Raw genomic sequence first — 19,402 nt, forward strand, 5'->3', positions numbered from 1 at the left:
AGAGTGAGACCCTACCTCGAAAAAACAAAAAACAAAAAAAAAAAAAAAAAAAAAGAATGAGGTCTTGGGTTTGGATATCCAGAACCTATATGAAAATGCCTGGCAATTTGTGGTGGGATATGCCTGTAATCTCAGTGCTGGGGAAGGCAGAAACAGGAGAGTCTCTGAAGCTCACTGGTTGGCCAGGCTAGCCAGCTGGTGACTACAAGGCCAGCGAAAGACCCTACCTCAAAACATTTGGACACTGTTCTTGAGGCTAACAACCTTAGGATGTCTTCTGACCTGCACATGCATGCACGGACAAATAAGTACTTGTATTATTGTTTACTTTTTTGTAAATGGAGAATTAAAGTTTATCAGTTATACTGTAAACTTTCATGTTTCCCTGAATTATTTCCTTAAACTATAATAAAATAAATATAACTGGACATTTGAAGTTAACATACACAAGCAATTAACCATTATAAAATAAAGCAAAATTGAGAAATAACATGCCAAAAAGTTAGTTCCATTAAAAAGCAAGTTACTCTACCAAGTATTTTATGTACTTGTTCATTTTCTTTATTTATTTATTTTTGTTTTTTTGAGGTAGGGTCTCACTCTGGCCCAGGCTGGCATGAATTCACTATCGAGTCTCAGAGTGGCCTTGAACTCACAGTGATCCTCCCACCTCTGCCTCCTGAGTGCTGGGATTAAAGGTGTGCGCCACCACACCTGGCTTGTCTATCGAGTATTTTTATATATGTGATACTTTGGGATTTTTTTTAACCTATAACTGTTATAACCTACAACTGTAACTGTTGTCCTAAAATTTAGAAAGTTAAATAAAGAAATTGTCAGAAAATATATAGAAACTCTTCTCCACCTCTTCCCACTCCACCCTTGGCACTAGGAATTGAACCAAGTGCCCTATGCATCCTAGACAAGCGTTATACCACTGAACTATATCCCCAAGCATTTTTTTCACCTTTTGTTTTAAAGACTTTTAAATAATTATTTAAAGGGTCTCACTTCTAGCTGACCTTGAACAGTAGCCCAGACAGGCTTTAAACTTGTGGTCCTCCTGTCTTAGCCCCTTTAATAGCCAGAATTACAGGACTGAACCAGCTAAAATTCTTCCATCTTTTTTTTTCTAAACAAGAAAGCATATAAATAAGCTGGGCATGGTGGTGCACCCCTTTAATCCCAGCACTTGGGAGGCAGAGGTAGGAGGATTGCCATGAGTTCAAGGCTACCCTGAGACTACATAGTGAGTTCCAGGTCAGTCTGGGCTAGAGTGAGACCCTACCTCAAAAAACCAAAAAGAAAAGAAAAGAAAGGAAAAAAAGCAAGAAAGCATATAAATAAATGTCAGTGAAACTAAAGTCTCCCCTTTGCTACTTAAAATGAACATGAATATAAAAATCATGACATTTATAACCCAGTATATTTAACAGTGTCAACTCAAACTCAGTCCATTTCCTATTTACTTTATACCTTATTGTACATCACTCATGATCTTAAGGGATTTTAGTAAGTTTGCTATTTGAACTAAAATGCATAAAACATTCATTTATATATCGTGTGCATAATATAAAATTTCAGTGATCTCTTACACTTTGGAAACAACTTTACGAGCTAAACTCTGTTTACTGGTTATTTGTAGGGTGCCAATGGAATGAAAGGAGAAAAAGGAGACTCCGGGTTGCCAGGTCCTCAGGGCCCTTCTGTAAGTCCAAGGGGCTGAGCTTCTATCATTCTGTTAAACCCTGATGTGGGATTATTATTTGCCTTGCCGTCTCATGCCAGATGGCTTATCAATAGTAGAAAGACAGTGAACTGCTTGGTTTGTCAATCTGAAGAAGTGCATGCTGTCCTTGAAGAGTGAGAGCATATCTTAGAAGTTTCTCCTAGGACTAGGGAGAGAAAGTCAAAGGCTTTCCCATAATTCTTAGAGGGAGAGCTGTGTGGAAATAGAACTTATATCTGTATCTTTTTTTCTTCCCTCCAGAGTCCTATTTATACATAGTCTGAGAGTTTAATAGTGGTTGTGACATTATCAAATTTCTCAGTAATCAGTTGCTTCCTTTTCTTTTAATATACTTTTGATTTATTCTGACTTTTGTAAAACACTGGTTTTTGAAGTCATTCTATTCTCATACAAGAATTTTGAAAGCTGCAGAATCAAGCACATTACTCTTGCAATGCCCTTTTCCCCTTGCAGCTGTGAATGGCCTTTGCAGAACCTCAACACAAGATTCAAACTGCACTCTTTATCTATGTGAAGTAATTGTAACCATGTTTATTTATTTATTTATTTATTTGGACACACAGATCATAGGCCCACCCGGCCCACCAGGTCCCCATGGCCCACCCGGCCCCATGGTAAGTTTTCTTGTTCTCCAAAATGCAATCACTGATGTATGAACTATAGAGAAAAGAAAAATGCATCCCTCTGAATAGTCAGCTTGTGTTCTGTACCATTCTCTGTAGATGGATAGCAAGGCTCTGTAGAAAGACAGACTTTACAGTGCTGGCTTTCTCTCAGATGTGTTAGAGAGAGGAAAGTTGAGGAAAGACAGATCTGGCAAGCTTTATTCCAACCTCAGAATATGAACCCTGATAAATTGCTTTAACCAGTCCCTGCACTAGTTTTTTAGTAGTAAATTAGGGTAATCATTGAGCCACTGAAGAATGTTTCCAACCAGCTTTGAGGCTTGAGACACTTCTGTGACCTACCCAATGAGATCATCTATAAAATAGTGGGATGAAGATCAAAGCTCACTTCCACAGGTAATGTGGATTGTAAGATCATTTTGTTTTTGTGTTAGCAATGCTTCTGACAATTCACTGGGCCAGGCTGTGCTTGCTGTACTTGCCTTGTGGTAGCCAGTGAAAACAGAGACCCTAACCTCATAGAAATCATTCCCAACAAGGAAGGCAGCTATTAAACAAGTATAATTCTGTACATGCCAGACTATTGGGTTAAGACTAAATGTGGAAGGAGTGCTGCAAATGCTTTTGACATAGATAAGTTGCAACAAGTCAGGCAGGCTATAAGGTCACTCTTATCTCTTAATTTTGTAAACCAAAAGATGTCAATAACATAGATTGAGTAAATTTCCTCTCCTACGGCACTCTAAAGAGAGTATTGTTGGGGGGATCCATGTCACAGAGGGTAGCCCAGTCACTCATTAGTATTAATTGCCATTTCTATTTCATTACACAGAAAATCTACAGTTGTCCTGATTCTCTAATCATCAAACATTTCATTAGTAATTAAGAAAATGGTATATTTTTAGGATTTTCATATTCAAAATTAGAAAGTTAAATTAGAAAATGCTGCATTCTGTTTATATTATAAAATCAATTAGCTTAAAGGAATTTTAGACTATTATTAAAATAAGATAATACCTGATAGGGCTGGAGGGATTGCTTAGTGGTTAAGGTGCTTGACTGCAAAGCCAAAGGACCTAACTTTGACTCCCCAGAACCCACATTAGCCAGATGCAGAAGGGGGCTCACACGTCTGGAGTTCGTTTGCAGTGGCTGGAGGCCTGAGTGCACCATCTCTTTCTCTCTCTTTCCCCCTCTTTCCTCCCCTCTTTTGCTGTCAAGTAAATAAAAGTAAAATATTTTTTAAATACCTGATAAAGTAATAGTCATTTTCTGAAAATGTTTAGCTACAATGTATCAAAAGGGAAAACTGTTTTAATGCAAATGTATGTAACAAATATCTATGCATTGCTTGGTAAAAATCTTTTCCTGCAGTTGCATTTCATGGATGGGAATTGAAACACTCATTTTCCTGAGAAACTTATTAGAATCTCCTAAAAAGTTCAAAGCACTGTATACATACTGTGTACATACTAATAAAAAAAAAAAGCTCAAAGCAATCCACAATAACCTTCAGTTAACTTAAATTGATAATTAGTCTCAGTATTTGTATTTTCCACAGAATACTTATTTTTTTAATCCTGATTCATGCATGAATTATGCTTTCCTTCCTTTGGTAAACAATGCCACAAAAATTTTGAAGAACTCATATTTGTAAAAATAAGTGTGGGGCAAGGGAGATAGCTTAACAGTTAAGGAGCTTGACTGCAAAGTCTAATAACCTGAGTTCAATTCCCAAGTACCCATGTAAAACCAAAAGCACAAAGTGGAGCACGCATCTGGAGTTTATTTGCAGTGGTAGAAGGCCCTGACATGCCCATTCTTTCTCTCTCTCTGTCTGTTTTCTCTCTGTCTCTGCCCCTCCTCTTCTCTTCTCTTCTCTTCTCTTCTCTTCTCTTCTCTTCTCTTCTCTTCTCTTCTCTTCTCTTCTCTTCTCTTCTCTTCTCTTCTCTCTCTCTCTCTCTCTCTCTCTCTCTCTCTCTCTCTCTCTCTTTTCTCTCTGTCTCTCTCAGCTTACAAATAAGTAAATGACAATATTTTTAAAAAGTAAACACAGCCCACATTAATAATGCTAGCACTCATTAGCCTTAAGCTGAATTAATGACTACAGGGCCCACTTCTGATTGTCATATTCTCACGTTCTGTCTCCTGTAGACTTTTCCAATGCCTTGGGTATGGAGGCATCAGTGAGAAAGGTCTCTTCCTTGATGCTGAAACAGGGATTTTGCTTAGGCTCTGGCTTTTAAGTTTTACCTCCATTACATAAAAGTTCATGAAGTCTGGGGTATGGTGTCACATGCCTTTAATCCCAGCACTCATGAGGCAGAGGTAGGAGGACAGCCATGAATTCTAGGCCACCTGAAACTACATAGTGAATTCAAGGTCAGCCTGGACTAGAGGGAGACCCTACCTTGAAAACAAAAACAAAAAACAACAACAAAAAATTTAAGTTCATGAAGCACCTTAAATATTACCCAGATTTTAAAATGACAATTTGAGAAGTAGAAATGATATAAATACAAAATAAGGTTTTCCTCTGTTTTTTTTTTTTTCTCCCATGTAGTCCCAGAAGCTTTCTCCCTCTTGCTTATAGGTCTTTAGCAGAATGCTATTAATGAATTTCCTATTGCAGAGCAATCCAAGAGCTAGAAGGAACATTTGGTAGGTAATAAATAACACCCACTGACCTGCCTCTAGCTATAGCTCAAGCAAGAAGACTTTTGTTTTACATCTTGTTTTATACTTAATATAATATTCACTTCTGCTAGGAAGCAGTGAATCAGTTTTAATTAAAACTATTAATTAAAATGCTGGGGAAATGGCTTACTAGGTAAGATGCTTGACCTGTGAAGCCTAAGGACCCAGGATTGACTCTCCAGATCCCACTTAAGCCAGATACACAAAGGTGAAGCAAGTGCAAGGTCACACACGCCCACTGGATGGCACAAGTGTTTGGAGTTCGTTTGTAGTGGCTGAGGCCCTTCCATGCCAATTCTCTCTCTCTAAAAAAAAAAAATTAAAATTAAAATGATTAAATTAAAAGCTGTGCTTTCCATTTTTCAGGGGCCCCATGGACTTCCTGGACCAAAGGTAATCCAACAAATGCTTTGATTATTATTTCTGTTTCCTTGATAATCATGGGCAAGCATGGTGGAAAGCATGCCTGTCCTGTCTTATCTATTTGTCAAGTTATGTTGATAATCTTTAAACCTTTAAGCATCCAGCTGTTTAAATCTCACAATACAAAATGACTAACAATGAATTGGAGTGATATCACTCAGAGATAAATCATTCTTCATTTTGCTTCTGTCCTCGTCAATACGTACACTGCTTACACGACTGACCATAATGTACTGAGTCAATCATTTAGAAATCATCTGATGAGATGCTCAGGCCAGTCCAGGAGCTTTGTCTTTTATGGTATCTCTGTCTCTGTGCTACTTTGTTATTAACTGAAATGTCTTGCTTTCCACGTAGTAGTAATGCATCCACATGCTTCAACTATACAACTTCTTAGTTTCATGTTCCATGGGTCATAAGCTAGTACAGGTTGGGGAGTATCAGATGTGATATCATATTGCTCACATGTACTCTATGCACCTTGTATCCAAAAGAGAGTGATGGAGAATAGCTCATCCCCTTCAGAACTAATATAGTTTACATTACAGAGGTGCTCTCTGCCTTTTGTTTTGCCTTCATGTAGAACTTGAGGACACCCTGAAATGCAGTGTCAGTGCTAGGCATCAGAAAGCCCAGAGGCAGGCCTGGGCCAGGGATTGGAGAGGCTCCCTTTGTGACTCACCCAGCATAAAGGGGTGGCAACAGGTAACAGTCTACTACAGGAAACGTTGAATTTCCTTTTCAGAGTCAGGCACGTAACTTACAAGAACAAGAGAAGTTCACTCATGCCTATTTCTTCATAGACTACCTTCCTTTCTGCGAAAATCAGTGACAGTGTCCCATAAGCATGAACTAGAGTCTAGGAGAAGAGAACTGTTCCTTGGAGTCAGCAGACTGAGTCCTTCCTATCAGCTTGTGACTCTGGTTGTTACTAAACCTCCTTTTCCCCCTGCCTAGATGAAATCTCTAATTCTCTTTGGATCTCAAAGCCCTGCCAATGTCAAGGCACATTATAATGCCAGAAAGTGAAGCCACCAAGACGACTGGATTTCATGGTAGTTCAGAAAAGCTGTCGCCATTCAGTTAGATGATATATAAAATGAAATGATTTATATCATTCACAAAACTTCAGGCCTTACCAAAGTCAAGGATTTCAACTGATTGATCTTAGTGCCTTGGATTTATAGATAATAAACTACAGACCCATGGCATTTCATTTATTCAACCCAAATTACACAGCTAGTGAATAATAGATCTAGAACTAGAACTTGGTGCACACTTGAAATTTGGTCTTTTTACTCATGGATTTAAGAGATTTTAAACTGACCTTCTCAATGACCACATGATTCCACACCAAAGAATATGTCCTATCTGTTTATGTTATGACCATACACTAGGAAAGTGCATGCAGGTAAAACTGTGGATCTCAAGTTTAGACTAATTAACTACAAGCCAATGCCAGTTGACTGATGAGCCCTGACTAGGATGCTGTGGCATTCTTAGCACATTTGTGTTTCCTGTGGAATTCTAGGAGCTCGACTTCAAAATCTAGAAGGTTCCCAGTGCCAAAGTGTTCACTACTTTGTGAGCCTCTGCAAGTTCAAACTAGAGCATGGTCACATGGGTGTTTCTAGCTCCCTCCCAGAACTTCCCGATGAGAAGTCTCATCTGGAAGACTTATTAATGATGCACATTCTTATGCTACATGTTATGAACACACAGTGGTATCTATGTTAAACAGGTATTACACTTTTGGTCACCACCAGGCAAATTGAGTCAATGCTGCATGCATTAAAAATCCCTTCTGCTAATGTGAGCATCACCTTTCCCCCATTCTGAAAGTCATCTTTCTTTCAAAAATCTCAATATATTCTTGACAAATTAACATATTACGTAAAAATTGTGCTGTATAAATGTCAGAGCTTTCCCTGTCTCTAACATGCTACTACTAATAAGAAATATTGTATTCCTAGATGTTTATAAAAACTAAGACAAGACTTATCACTTATGGTTTTTGTACTGTCATCCTGTGTTAAAGTTATACCTGTTTGATTCTAACACTGGGCAGACAGACAGGAAAACCCATATTCAAGTCATTTGATCCTTATATTCTCTTCTGGGATTGGCCATTTGTGGTTGACTCTATTGATTAATCCATGTAGGGACTTGACTTGGCAATGTCAGTGAATGAGGTCCTGCTAAATAGCATTACTTCAGACATCAGCTTCTGCATATTTAGTTCATTCCCCTGAGCAAAATGCTTAAAGGCTTAAAATAGCTGTGTATAACATTGTCCTGTATATTCCAGTTTTCCATTCCAGCAGAGTGGGTGTTTCCTACTGTGCCTCCTTCAGCATCCCCCACGCTGATTATCTTTGACTTGCTTTGTCAAAACAATATAATACGATACTAATTTCCTTAAGATAGAATTCCAAAATCTAGGAACTCAGCTAGACATATTTTGTGAAAGAGCACAATTCCTTAGGAGTTTTGCTTTCTAGAATATTATTGTTGACTTATTTTATTATTTCACAGTTTTAATTATGGGTTTTTATTTATTTATTTATTTTTTTTTTTTTTTGACTGATGTAAATTCAATCTAGCCTGACTCTGCTGTTAGCTGAAAAACTGGAATCTGCAAGCATTTCAGAGACTGGCTCTCTTCTCTCACAGTTTAAACACCAGTAATAGCAACCAAAATTGGCATTTGCTTTTGCATTTAGGGTGAACCAGGGTTAAATGGTGTTAAAGGATTGAAGGGTGAAGCAGGTCAAAAGGGTGACAGAGGACCCCTTGGTCTTCCAGTAAGTAAAGAAAACTTTCCATTTCAGTGCAAATCTCAGATTTTTATTTCTACCCTAAGTAACTCTGGTTTGCTCGGTGACTATCTTATAATTGATATTTCTGTGATTAGAAAACACAGTATGTCAGAACAGAGTTCAGCCCAGTTTTGTTTTCCTTATGTCTGCTGTTTTGTCAAGAAGATCCCATAACAAACAATGCCTTGAATGTTCTGTCATTCTTTGATTACATACGTGCCACCCTTCTTCCTGCAGGGCAGACAGTCCTTCTACTGTCCTCCTCTAAAAGAACATTGTGTTAAATTGCTCTGTAGTTTCTCCCCAACACATCTATGATCTAGGACAGGTTAAGGCCCTTCCTCAATTGCCCCCCTTGGATACCAAAAACTGTAGCCCTCTCTTGGTGGCAGGTATGCAATTGGCCATTGTTGATGACGTGAGGTCAGTACTGTGGCTCCTTACATCAACCAGTCACATTGTGTTCTTCATGTTTTATGTAATTTGTTTTGAAAATTCCCTTCTATGAAGTTCTGAGGGCAGTAGTGGATACTCCAGTGGATGAACAGAGGTTGTTAGAGATTTTCATTTGTAATGAAAAAGGAACCCTCACCCTTCTTCAGGTATTTTATTCCAATCTTCCCACAACTATAACCATTTTTAATTTCAGGCTCTTAATATGTTGCCTGTTCAGTATGTGCAGATAAAAGTCAGTAAGCAATACTGTAAGTTATATTAGTAAGATATGACATAAACCCACTAATAAAAAATAGTAATATTTGATAGAAGAGAGAAAAATGTTGATGATTACCTATTTCATTTTTCTCATGAGTCCTATACTTTCAGTTCAGACGAACTTCACTCAAGGACATGTGATTTACAGATCATACACAAAGTGAATATTGTGTATCTCCTCACTTACTGAGCAAATGACATAAGCTCTATGTTAGCATTTAGTTTAAATCATACCAATCAGACAAATGGACCATAGGCATAAAACATCTATAGCATATGTGAACCATTAATTCACCACTCCAGTTAGATATTGGATCATGTTATCAATATAAAGTTATTACTATGATATATTTATCTTCAAATGTTATAAATGTTTAAATTTTTTATATTATTGTTTATTTTATGAGAGAGTAACTAAGAGAAAGAACAAGACATAGTGATAATTGGTGCACCAGAGCCTCTGGCCACTTTAATCAAACTCCAGACATGGGTGTCAACTTGTGCACATGCGTCCCCTTGTGCGTCTGGCTTATGTGGGTTCTGGAGAGCCGAACCTGGGTCCTTATGCTTTGCAGGCAGGTGCCTTAACTCCTAAGTCATTTCTCTAGCCCATAAAGGCATATTTTTAAGTTTTTTTTGAAAATATTTTTGAGAGAGAGAAAGTATGGGCACACAAGGGCCTCTTGCCACTGCAAACAAACCCCAGATGCATGCTCTACTCTGTTTTTCCGTCTTTATATGTGTATTGGAGAATAGAACTTGGACTGGCAGAGTTGCAAGCAAGTGCCTTTAACCTCTGAGCCACCTCCCTAGCACCAAGGGATTTTTAAATTTTTTTAAAAAACTAAAAATAGTCTCAGTCTCCCTCCCTCTCCCCCCCCCATATATATATATATATATATATATATATATATATATATATATATATATATGGTAGCATCATTGGTAGCGTTTGCAGCTGAAATCTTTTCTTCTTTCATTTTTGTTATTAACTCCATTTAAAACATGAAGAAAGAGTCCTACAGCCTCACTAAGAGTAATTAAGGGGCTGAATAATGGGAGTGAATTATGACCAAAATATATTGTATACACATATGAAAACTATCAAAATTATACTTTCAAAAGCGAATTTAAAGGACTGACTCATTATATTCTTACATACTCCTTAATCTAATTAATATCTTTAAAGTAATATAAATAAATATCTAGACATTGATACAAAAGCCTGTCAAAGAAGTAATTATAGTTATTCTTGAAACAAACATAGAAAATGTCATTTTTACCATGTAGTATGTATAGAGGTCAAAGTAAAGAAAAACATCCAGTTCCTGAGAACGCACTAGGCTTTTAAACTATTTCCCATGCAGGATCCAGTGCTACTATTACATGAAGTGAGATTTCCGTTGATCCCAAAGATTTTTTTTTTCTGTACCTAGAAGTCCCTCTAGTGGTGTCAAATGTGAACAGTCTAAGCAACCCAGAAAGTCCCCAGCAATATAAAACTATTTTAACAAGGGCAGCTAACCTCTGTTTCTCTCCTTTGAGGTCCTGAAATTGATTATTACAATGGACCCTTTCTTATATTACCATTATCTGTTCTTCATAACTTAAGAAATGTCTTATAAATAATAGTCTTTAGGAAAATGAATTTCATTTGGACATTTAGCTATAGGAGTCTCTTAGTCTTTCTTACCAGCAAATTTGTGGCCTACTTTATAAACATCATCAACTTGATTTACTTGATTTTTCTAAGAATTTCCAGTAGAAATGTCACTAAAATGCCATCATCTGTGGGGTGTGTATTGTTACATGGTTTTAAAAAAGCTAACTATCTGTAGCAATGTGATATTCATCCCAGAGCCCTGTGCGTGTGTATCATGTTGTTTGCAGTGTTGCATTTGTTCATCAGTTCCTCATACTAATCTCTGTTCTTGTCATTCGTGTTACACCTTCCAACCCTGACACCAACAAATCACACAGGGAGCATCTGGCTTAGACGGAAAGCCAGGACCCCGGGTGAGTCAGTCCCTCGTCCTGTTCTGATGTGTTTTGTGGATGTGAAGCGTGTGCTTCAGGCAGATCCCTTTGCTCCTTGTGGTCTGTCAGGATGAGGTGCCTTTGAGGCTGGAATCAACAGGGTGGGAAGAGGTACAGAGAATGGGTTGCAGCTCTTGTTGAAGTATAACCTGAGCTACCAGAACATCTTCTGAAGCCCAAGTTCAAGTCTGGATGATCCACTTGGTAGGAAGAAAGGCCAGTCTGTTTGGCTCCACTGTTCCTCACAGCTAACCTATAAAACACTGCACATAATTCATGAGAAAGGGCCTCTGAAGAGGTGAAGATGCTGAATCCATTTTGCTTTCATTTCTTTTTAGATTTCTGTCCAGTTTAGAAATGTTTCTTCCCTGGAACTAACTCCCAAGTCTCTGTTCATGGCAATGACTTGTCTGTCTTGTCTTTTTATCTCCTTAGTTTGGTTCTTAATGGCTCCACCTCTTAATTTTAGCCACAGGTACTCGGTATTTAGACATCTTCTGATGATGAACTTTGAGTAGAGGCAGTAAGAGAAACAGACAAGGGACAAAAATTCAGCAGCATTAGAATGAGTTTGAAGTATCATAACAAGGCTCCATCAGAACGTGGGAGTACCTGGAAGAGCTGGGCTACAATAGTCATGTGTGTAGCCACTATAAATTTTTTGCAAATCTAAGCATAGCCTTCTGACAAATACATTTGAAGTCCCGCTACATTTTGAAGACCACAGAAATCTTAGTCCAGAGCTAACCAGAAGGCCAGAAATCAATTATGTCATGAAATCACCACATTGCCTGACTTTGCAGTGTTGGACCCAGTGACTCCAACTGCTATATCAAAGCCTAGAAGAATAATCCCTTTTCTGTGATCTCCTGATGTTCCACAAGCTGTTGAACATTTAACAGTTAAATACTATTCTCATTTAATTTTTGTCCCACTCAAATGAACTGAAAATAAAACTTCAGTCCTCTGGCCAAGGCTGGCACTGTGGGGAAAGGACTTGAGGAGAGGTGACAGGAAGCAGAGATGGTTGTGTTTTTCTTGTTAAGGTTCTGAGGACAAAATGAAGCTGTTCTCTTTAGTCAGGGAACAAAAACTAAATATGATATATGGCTTTTTGTGTGTACTCTTCATTGAAGTATGCAGTTATATAATTCATCCCATTTGCATGAATTTCTCAAAAAACCACTGGCTTGAAAAAGAAATCAAGAAAAAAGCACTTTGAAAGGAGATGAGTGTTCATACAAATCCTATGTTCCAAAATAAATAAAAACTGTTTTCTCGCAGCCCTTGCTACATGTCTCATATTATTTTACTTTTATCTTTTTTAGGGTGTAGATGGTCCTATAGGACCCCATGGCCCTGCAGGTCCCAAAGGAGAAAGAGTAAGTCATTCGTGAATGTCCCTTAAGTTAAGCACTGAAGAAATTAGCATGGCTTTTTCATACCTGATCATGAGCTGTTTATTTTCCAGGGAAAATGCAGGGCTATCTAGTATTAAATGAAAATATGTCCCGTCCTGACTTCTAGGCAGAGTCTCAACACTGAGAGAATAAAACCACAGAGTATAGAATAGAATAGAGTTGTCTTAATAAAAAAAAAAATCAATGCACACATTTACATAACTAAAATAAATAGTTCCTATTATTCTGCCTTAACCCACAAAGAAGACATTTTTATTGGGCCTTGATCCAGAAAGTTGAAGTCAATGGGGCTAAACTTCTAGAACTGCATATTCTGGTTGATAATCTTTACTGCAAAGCTACTGTGTTCATTCAGAGTAATTGTAACATTTTTCCAAAGGAAATTACAAAACCCAAATATTCTATGCAGTTACCTGTGCTCCCATTTTTTAAGCTAAAGAATGGGCTGTTTTTCTTTAACCATAAGGAAATAATTTCAATGTGTTATTAAACAAAAACCTTTCATTAACCTCACTGTTGCTAGGCCATGTTTCCTTATTCTTAAGAGGGGGAAAAAAGATATTCAGAAGGGAAGAGAAATATCTGCCATGAAAAAACGTGCTGCGCCGTGAGCAGCTGCTCATGTGTCAGGAGCGTCTTGGTGCCTCTCTGTTGTTCAACCACTTTCTGTTTTCCTCACCTTGGAAAACTCAGAAGGCTTTGTCCTTCTGACAAGAAATGTGTCATCAATTCCTCACCATGGAGATAAAGATCTATGCTGAAAGTAGAGGCCTCACAAAGTCAGCAAGATTCATTGGGCAAGCATGTGGTTTTTAAATAAGTATTGTTTGGGCTGGAGAGATGATAGTGGTTAAAGTACTTGCCTGCAAAGCTCAAGGACCTGAGTTCAATTCCCTAGTACCCATGTAAAGCCAAATGCATCTGGAGTTTGTTTGCAGTGGCTAGAGGTCCTGGTGTGCCCATTCTGCCCCCCCCCCATTTGCCTATTTCTCCCTCTCAAATAAAAATAAATAAGTATTGTCATCAATTTAGGATCTCTTCCTTTATAAAAGAGAACCAGGGACTGGAGGGATGGGTTAGCAGTTAAGTTGTTTGCCTGCAAAACCTAAGGACCCAGGTTCAACTCCCCAGGACCCATGTTAGCCAGATGCACAAGGGGCACAAGTATCTGGAGTTTATTTGTAGTGGCTGGAGGTCCTAGCATGTCCATTCTCCTCTCTCATTCTCTCCCCTCCCTTTCTCTGTCAAATAAATGAATAAATAAAAATAAAATTAAAAGAAAAAAAAACGAGAACCAGATAGTGCTATCTTGGACATGCCTTCTAATTTCCTGGGCCTATGTTCTATAAAGTAAGTTCATTCATGTAATAAATGCTTACCAAATGCAGCTATGTACAAGGCATAGTGTTACTTCTGCTTGCGACAGGAACACTCCAACTCACAGAAAGTCTCCTTTGCTAATCACTCTAGTGCATTGAGTAATACCATAATAATTGATTGATCATAATGTAAAGTTTGATTAATACTTATAAATGCATACCCAGTATATAAATAATGGTATAATCTGTTGATCTAGAAGAGTTTACTACGGAATTGCAGAAGAAAAACATGTATGTCAGTAGTAACCAGAGAAAGAGGCCAGAATGAATACTAATACAATGGGCTAGACACACAATGAAGAAGAATGGCTTTATCCAGGAAAGGTTTTAGAAAGAGAGAGACAAGTCCAAAGGAACATAAAAGTAACATAATTATCTTAATAAACATCACACCAATGAATTTTGGCGATTATCTGGATCAAAAAGGTTTCTGAGCTAGGAGCCTCACACGCTGATACAGATTTGTATTCAAGCACTATGTGAAGAAACCCAGCCCGTGTCCTAAAATTGGAGCAGCAAATCTCAGGCAGTCTTTTGGCAGAGTGCCCCTGGGCTCAAGAGGGTTTGCTGTGTGTTAAAGCAGGGGCCACTTCCGATCGCTTCTAGTGTCACAAGAGTATCGGGTCTCAGCACTGAGGCAGAGTTACTCAGAAGAGCAAATGAAGTGGCTAAGAATTTTCGAAGGCATAGTTGAAGTCGGATGGCATTGAAGTGTGAAGTGTATTTACTCGGCCCACTGACCATCATCACAAGGTCGTGTGTCCAAATTCACCCAAAGTGCCAAACTGGAGTGGAATTCTCAGAGTTCCCTAAGGTGCCATCTGGTGTCTCCTGAAGATATTTCCAATTGTAAAGTGGTGAAAGCAGACATTCTAGAATAATTCCTCTGTCTTGATATGCAAATTAAAGATAGATCTCAGTGAAAGAGGACCAGCTGGAAAGAAAAAGGGCATTCCATAGGCACTGTTACACAAATTTGTTCAAATATATGGCTGATGTTAGGATACAGCTCTCCCAACATCTGATGCCCTCTGTCCTGACCTGGCTTCTTCATGTGGCCCTGTGACTCCTTCCAGACTCTGGAGTATTTCAAGAAGTTCAAAAGTTCTTTTGGAGTTGCTTAATTGAGGAAAAGTTGTAATATATTCAAATCCCAGTGTAGATATTTCATTCCTGAGAGTTTTCAATTTGGCTAAGGGATAGATCCAATGTCAAAGTGACTTGAAAGAGAAAGAAATGCATGTTGCATGTAACAGAAAAATCAAAAGAGCACTAGTAAAATGGAAATTTGGGTTCTTTGACAGTGCTGGAGCCTTTCTCGGCTCTTGAGTGGGTAATAACTAAGGAGTTGGGGTCCTATACTGTCACTGTCACAGTTACACAAAGCTACTACTGAGTCAGAGGCCTCTGGCTCTTGCCTTATGAATTCAATGAATGAAATCTGCAGACCAGAGGATAAGGTTCAAAAAGATCTAATGATAGCTTACAAGTTTTAGAGAGAAATATTTAAGAAAAGGGGAGTGAGCTTAAGGGAAACAAGAAAATGCAAGGGTTCATGGAAAATGGGAAAAAAAACCCCAAGGCTAGAGAGATGGCTTAGCAGTTAAGGCACTTGCCTGCAAAGCCAAAGGACCAATGTTCGATTCCCCAGGACCCATGTAAGCCAGATGCACAAGGGTGGGACATGGATCTGGAGTTTGTTTGCAGCAGCTAGAGGCCTTGGTGTGCCTCCTCCCTCTCTCTCCTTTCATCTTTCTCTCTCTCAAATAAATAAAAATAAAATATTTTAAAAGTCATGGCTAAGAGCAGGGCTTTTGAAACAAAAAAAAAAAAAAAAAAAGAAAGAAAAAGAAAATGGGAAAACCCACCTAAGACCCAGAATTGGGGTCTTTTCTGTGAGTGGGGCCTGAGCTAGTTAGTCCAGTCCTGACATCAGGTGTCTGGGGTCAGGTTTTTCTGGAAAGGGGAGATCTTCCTGGAAATTTTAATCCTTCAGAAAGGGTATAACCTTCTCCAGAAGGGGGATGATCATCTCTCCTAGGAGAGGAGAACTCTCTAGGAGAGAAAAATAAGAGAAAGCCAGATTCTTCTGACATTTCTGACATGTAACAAAGTGGAATGACCCAGATTGCCCCCTATAGGCCCAAAGACATTCCTTGCTTCTACTTTTTTTTTTAAATTAAAAAAATATATTTATTTATAAGAGAGAGAGAGGAAAAAAAGAAAGAGGCAGATAGAGGGAATTGGGATGTCAGGACCTCTAATCACTGCACGTGAAGTCCAGACACATGTGCCACCTTGTACACCTGGCTTATGTGGGTACTGGGGAATTGAACCTGGGTCCTTACACTTCATAGGCAGGTGCCTTAATCACTCTTGCTTCTACTTTTTAGGAGACTGTTACTAGGTTTTGTTTCAGTGCCATGTCTTCTGTCTAGGCAAGCTAGCACTGGTGGGTCCAGGCATCCCCTCTCTACAAGGGAGACTTGTACAGAGGACATACCTTTCCTGAAGGGAAATCAGAGTCATTAGCAGGAAAGACATCTTCCTGAAAGATTGCAGCCTAGTGTCCCCAATGCCTCATGGTCAGCTGTGGTTCATAGGTCCACTTCTGCTGCAGCTGGCCAGAAAAATAGAACTGCCTTCTTGACTTTTTCACTGGGAGCAGCCTGTTCTACAAGAGGAGGCGCACAAATTTTGAAATGGCAGCTTTATTCAAATAAACTACAGTGTATTAAGAAAACAGAACAGGGATGGAGAGATGGCTTAGTGATTAAGGTGCTTTCCTGCATAGCCAAAGGAACCAGGTTCAGTTCCCCAGGACTCGCATAAGCCAGATGCACAAGGTGGCACATGCATCTCGAGTTCCTTTGCAGTGGCTGGAGGCCCTGGTTTACCCATATTCATTCATTCATTCACATTCTCTTTCTTTCTCTCATTAATAAAATTAAAAAAACACACAGAACCGCACTCAGGAGGCAGAGGTAGGAAGATCACCATGAGTATGAGTTTGAGGCCACCCTGAGACTACAGAGTGAATTCCATGTCAGCCTGAGCTAGAGTGAGACCCTACCTCAGAAAACCAAAAAAAGAAAAAAAAAAAAAACAGAACCAAGGTCTGGGAGGTCTGGGGGACAGGGAGATACTAGGGATATCAGAATAATCTGTAGCAATTTTTCAAACTAGGTCCCATTGAATGTACACTTCAAATTAGACTTCTGCCAGCTGCTGTGACCCTCCCTCTAATCCCACCTCCTCCTGACATACACCCACACCCCATTCTTAAAGTCACAAACAACACAGCCATATCAATCTGAAAGAAATTGATTTAAAGTTAGCAGACTTTATGCCCTGACCCTTGGAAACATGACCCTAACCGCATAGCAGCTCCTCCGTGGCACCTTTTATCTGCCACCATATCATTTCCTATATTCCCATAACATTCAGTCTTTAGAACAATCCTTGCAGAATATGCTTACTAGTTTATTTCAAGATCGATATATGTCAGGCACAGAAAAGTTGAGAAAGTTTGTGGAGGCCTTTCAGCCAGAAAGCATCAAAAGTGAAATTCAAACTGAAATCTGTCTCATGTAGAGCCTGCTCACTGCTGAGTGCCGTTGTTGCTGCTTGCTTAGCAAGTGCAGGGAGATGACAGAAGTTCGTGGCCTGAAGCTTTGTCTTCATTTGTCCTGTGTGTGTCTATGTAACAGTGTTAATATGCCTTCCACCAGCCACTTAAATTTAAATATAAACATTAACGGTGAACTGGAATTTTCTCACCTTGAGCATAGAGGATATGTCCCTTTACAGACAAAGTTTTCTGTGGATTGTGGCTTTTTACAAAACCATGAAAAAGAATTTGCTAGATTTGAAGGTCCCTCACAAGTGAAATAAAAGGCCACATTTTCCATTGGGATATTCATGTAAGCATCACCATTGCTCTGGAAGTTTAGTTTTCAGGCTAAAGCTAACAGACACTTTAACTGGAGATGGCACTGGGTGAAAATACTGCTGGAAATGAATATCCCCTTATTAGTACAGTTATTTCTGTTCAAGGGACTGCCTCCAATAACATGTAATCTTTTCAAGCATTTGAGATACTCATTAAAGCTGAAACAAGCTATTCTATTAATTAAATAAGCACTTGGAGAGAGATTTCTATCAAGCAATTAATGAAGGCATAAAGGGCTTTTTAAAAATTTCTTTTGCAAAAATAAAGCAGAATGTGTATATCAGTATACTACTATATGACCTGAGTAATTCATTCAACTAATATTTACTAGTAATGGCCACTATTCTAAACCGTGGCTTCTGAGAGCAATGCTAGAGACCCTGAAGCCCCAGAGTACAGAGGGCAGCAAAAACCGCCTGTGTGTCTCCAGAGTGTGAGAGCTGAGAAGTAAAATACATCTGGGGAAAAGGAGGAGATGGTCAAGTATGGGCTTCTCTTACCAGATATTTCATAGAGAAAAAAGTAATCTTATATTTAAAAAATACACCCCTAAGCAAGCATCCAAGAATTCAAACTATGGCTCACTCAAAAATGCACAACTTGATCGGAGTGTGGTGGCACACGCCTTTCATCCCAGCACTCAGGAGGCAGAGGTAGGAGGATCACTGTGAGTTCAAGGCCACCCGGAGACTACATAGTTAATTCCAGGTCAGCCTGGACCAGAGTGAGACCCTACCTTGAAAAATCAAACAGAAGAAGAAGTACAGCTTTTTAAGCACTGACATGGTACAACAGGAAAGTAGGTCCACAGTTGACCCCATGTGACAAGTTGCAGTTAAAACACAAGCACACTAAGCATATTGTATAAAATTACCTTCTTTCAATGTTGTGTAAGATTTATATAAAACAAATGTATTTGGTACTTAGGCTTGTATCCCATCCCAAAGATACCTCATCATGTTTGCAAAGATTCCAAATCCAAAACCATCTCTTGTCTTAAGTATTTCATACAAAGGATACACAACTTCTAACAAAATAACCGGTAACAAGTACATGTTTGACAGAAATGCCAAAGAAACCCAAGCACGTCAGCCTACATGTGCAGATCCTTTAGTGCCGGTGGGCAGCAACAGCTTCCCCCTGCTGCCCTCTCAAAGGACACTGGTAAGATGCGGTGGGTGACTTGCTTCCTACCACTGACTGTTGTCCTGCAGGAGTCTGAGTCTTTGGCATTCTGATAGAATGGTACCTCCAGTGGAAATGCAAAGGCCTTTGTATGATTTAAACTTTTTGCTTTTTGTTTCAGGGAGAAAAAGGAGCTATGGGAGAACCTGGACCCAGAGGGCCCTATGGCCTGCCTGTGAGTTACTGTCGTGTGACCTGTCACCATCATCAGCATGTACCCGTGCCCCACTGCTGACATGGTTATGGTCATCCTTCCCTTGTGGGCAGACTAGTCACAAGAGAGGAGCAAACAATCCCCTAATTATCTACAATACAGATAATTTCATATTCTTCGCAGTTAGGTCCCACTCAGTCTCTCACGCTCTCTGTACGTACACACACACACACACACGTGTGTAC

General features: G+C 39.1%; 1 protein-coding gene across 13 annotated transcripts in view; it reads left to right on the forward strand.

Annotated features, from left to right (window-relative positions):
- Col25a1 (collagen type XXV alpha 1 chain) overlaps nt 1–19,402 on the forward strand; it is a 482,287-nt gene that overhangs the window by 444,880 nt on the left and 18,005 nt on the right. For 9 of the 13 annotated variants that reach the window (XM_045142758.1, XM_045142767.1, XM_045142757.1 and 6 more), the window contains 7 exons: nt 1,646–1,708; nt 2,314–2,364; nt 5,440–5,466; nt 8,220–8,300; nt 11,010–11,045; nt 12,395–12,448; nt 19,125–19,178. In XM_045142758.1, the coding sequence (XP_044998693.1) occupies nt 1,646–1,708; nt 2,314–2,364; nt 5,440–5,466; nt 8,220–8,300; nt 11,010–11,045; nt 12,395–12,448; nt 19,125–19,178 (366 nt within the window). The remainder of the gene's footprint in view (nt 1–1,645; nt 1,709–2,313; nt 2,365–5,439; nt 5,467–8,219; nt 8,301–11,009; nt 11,046–12,394; nt 12,449–19,124; nt 19,179–19,402) is intronic. The other 4 variants (XM_045142766.1, XM_004671418.2, XM_004671419.2 and 1 more) reach the window with 2 other exon arrangements.

The sequence above is a fragment of the Jaculus jaculus genome, chromosome 2, assembly GCF_020740685.1.
Source record: "Jaculus jaculus isolate mJacJac1 chromosome 2, mJacJac1.mat.Y.cur, whole genome shotgun sequence".
Classification (NCBI taxonomy): domain Eukaryota; kingdom Metazoa; phylum Chordata; class Mammalia; order Rodentia; family Dipodidae; genus Jaculus; species Jaculus jaculus.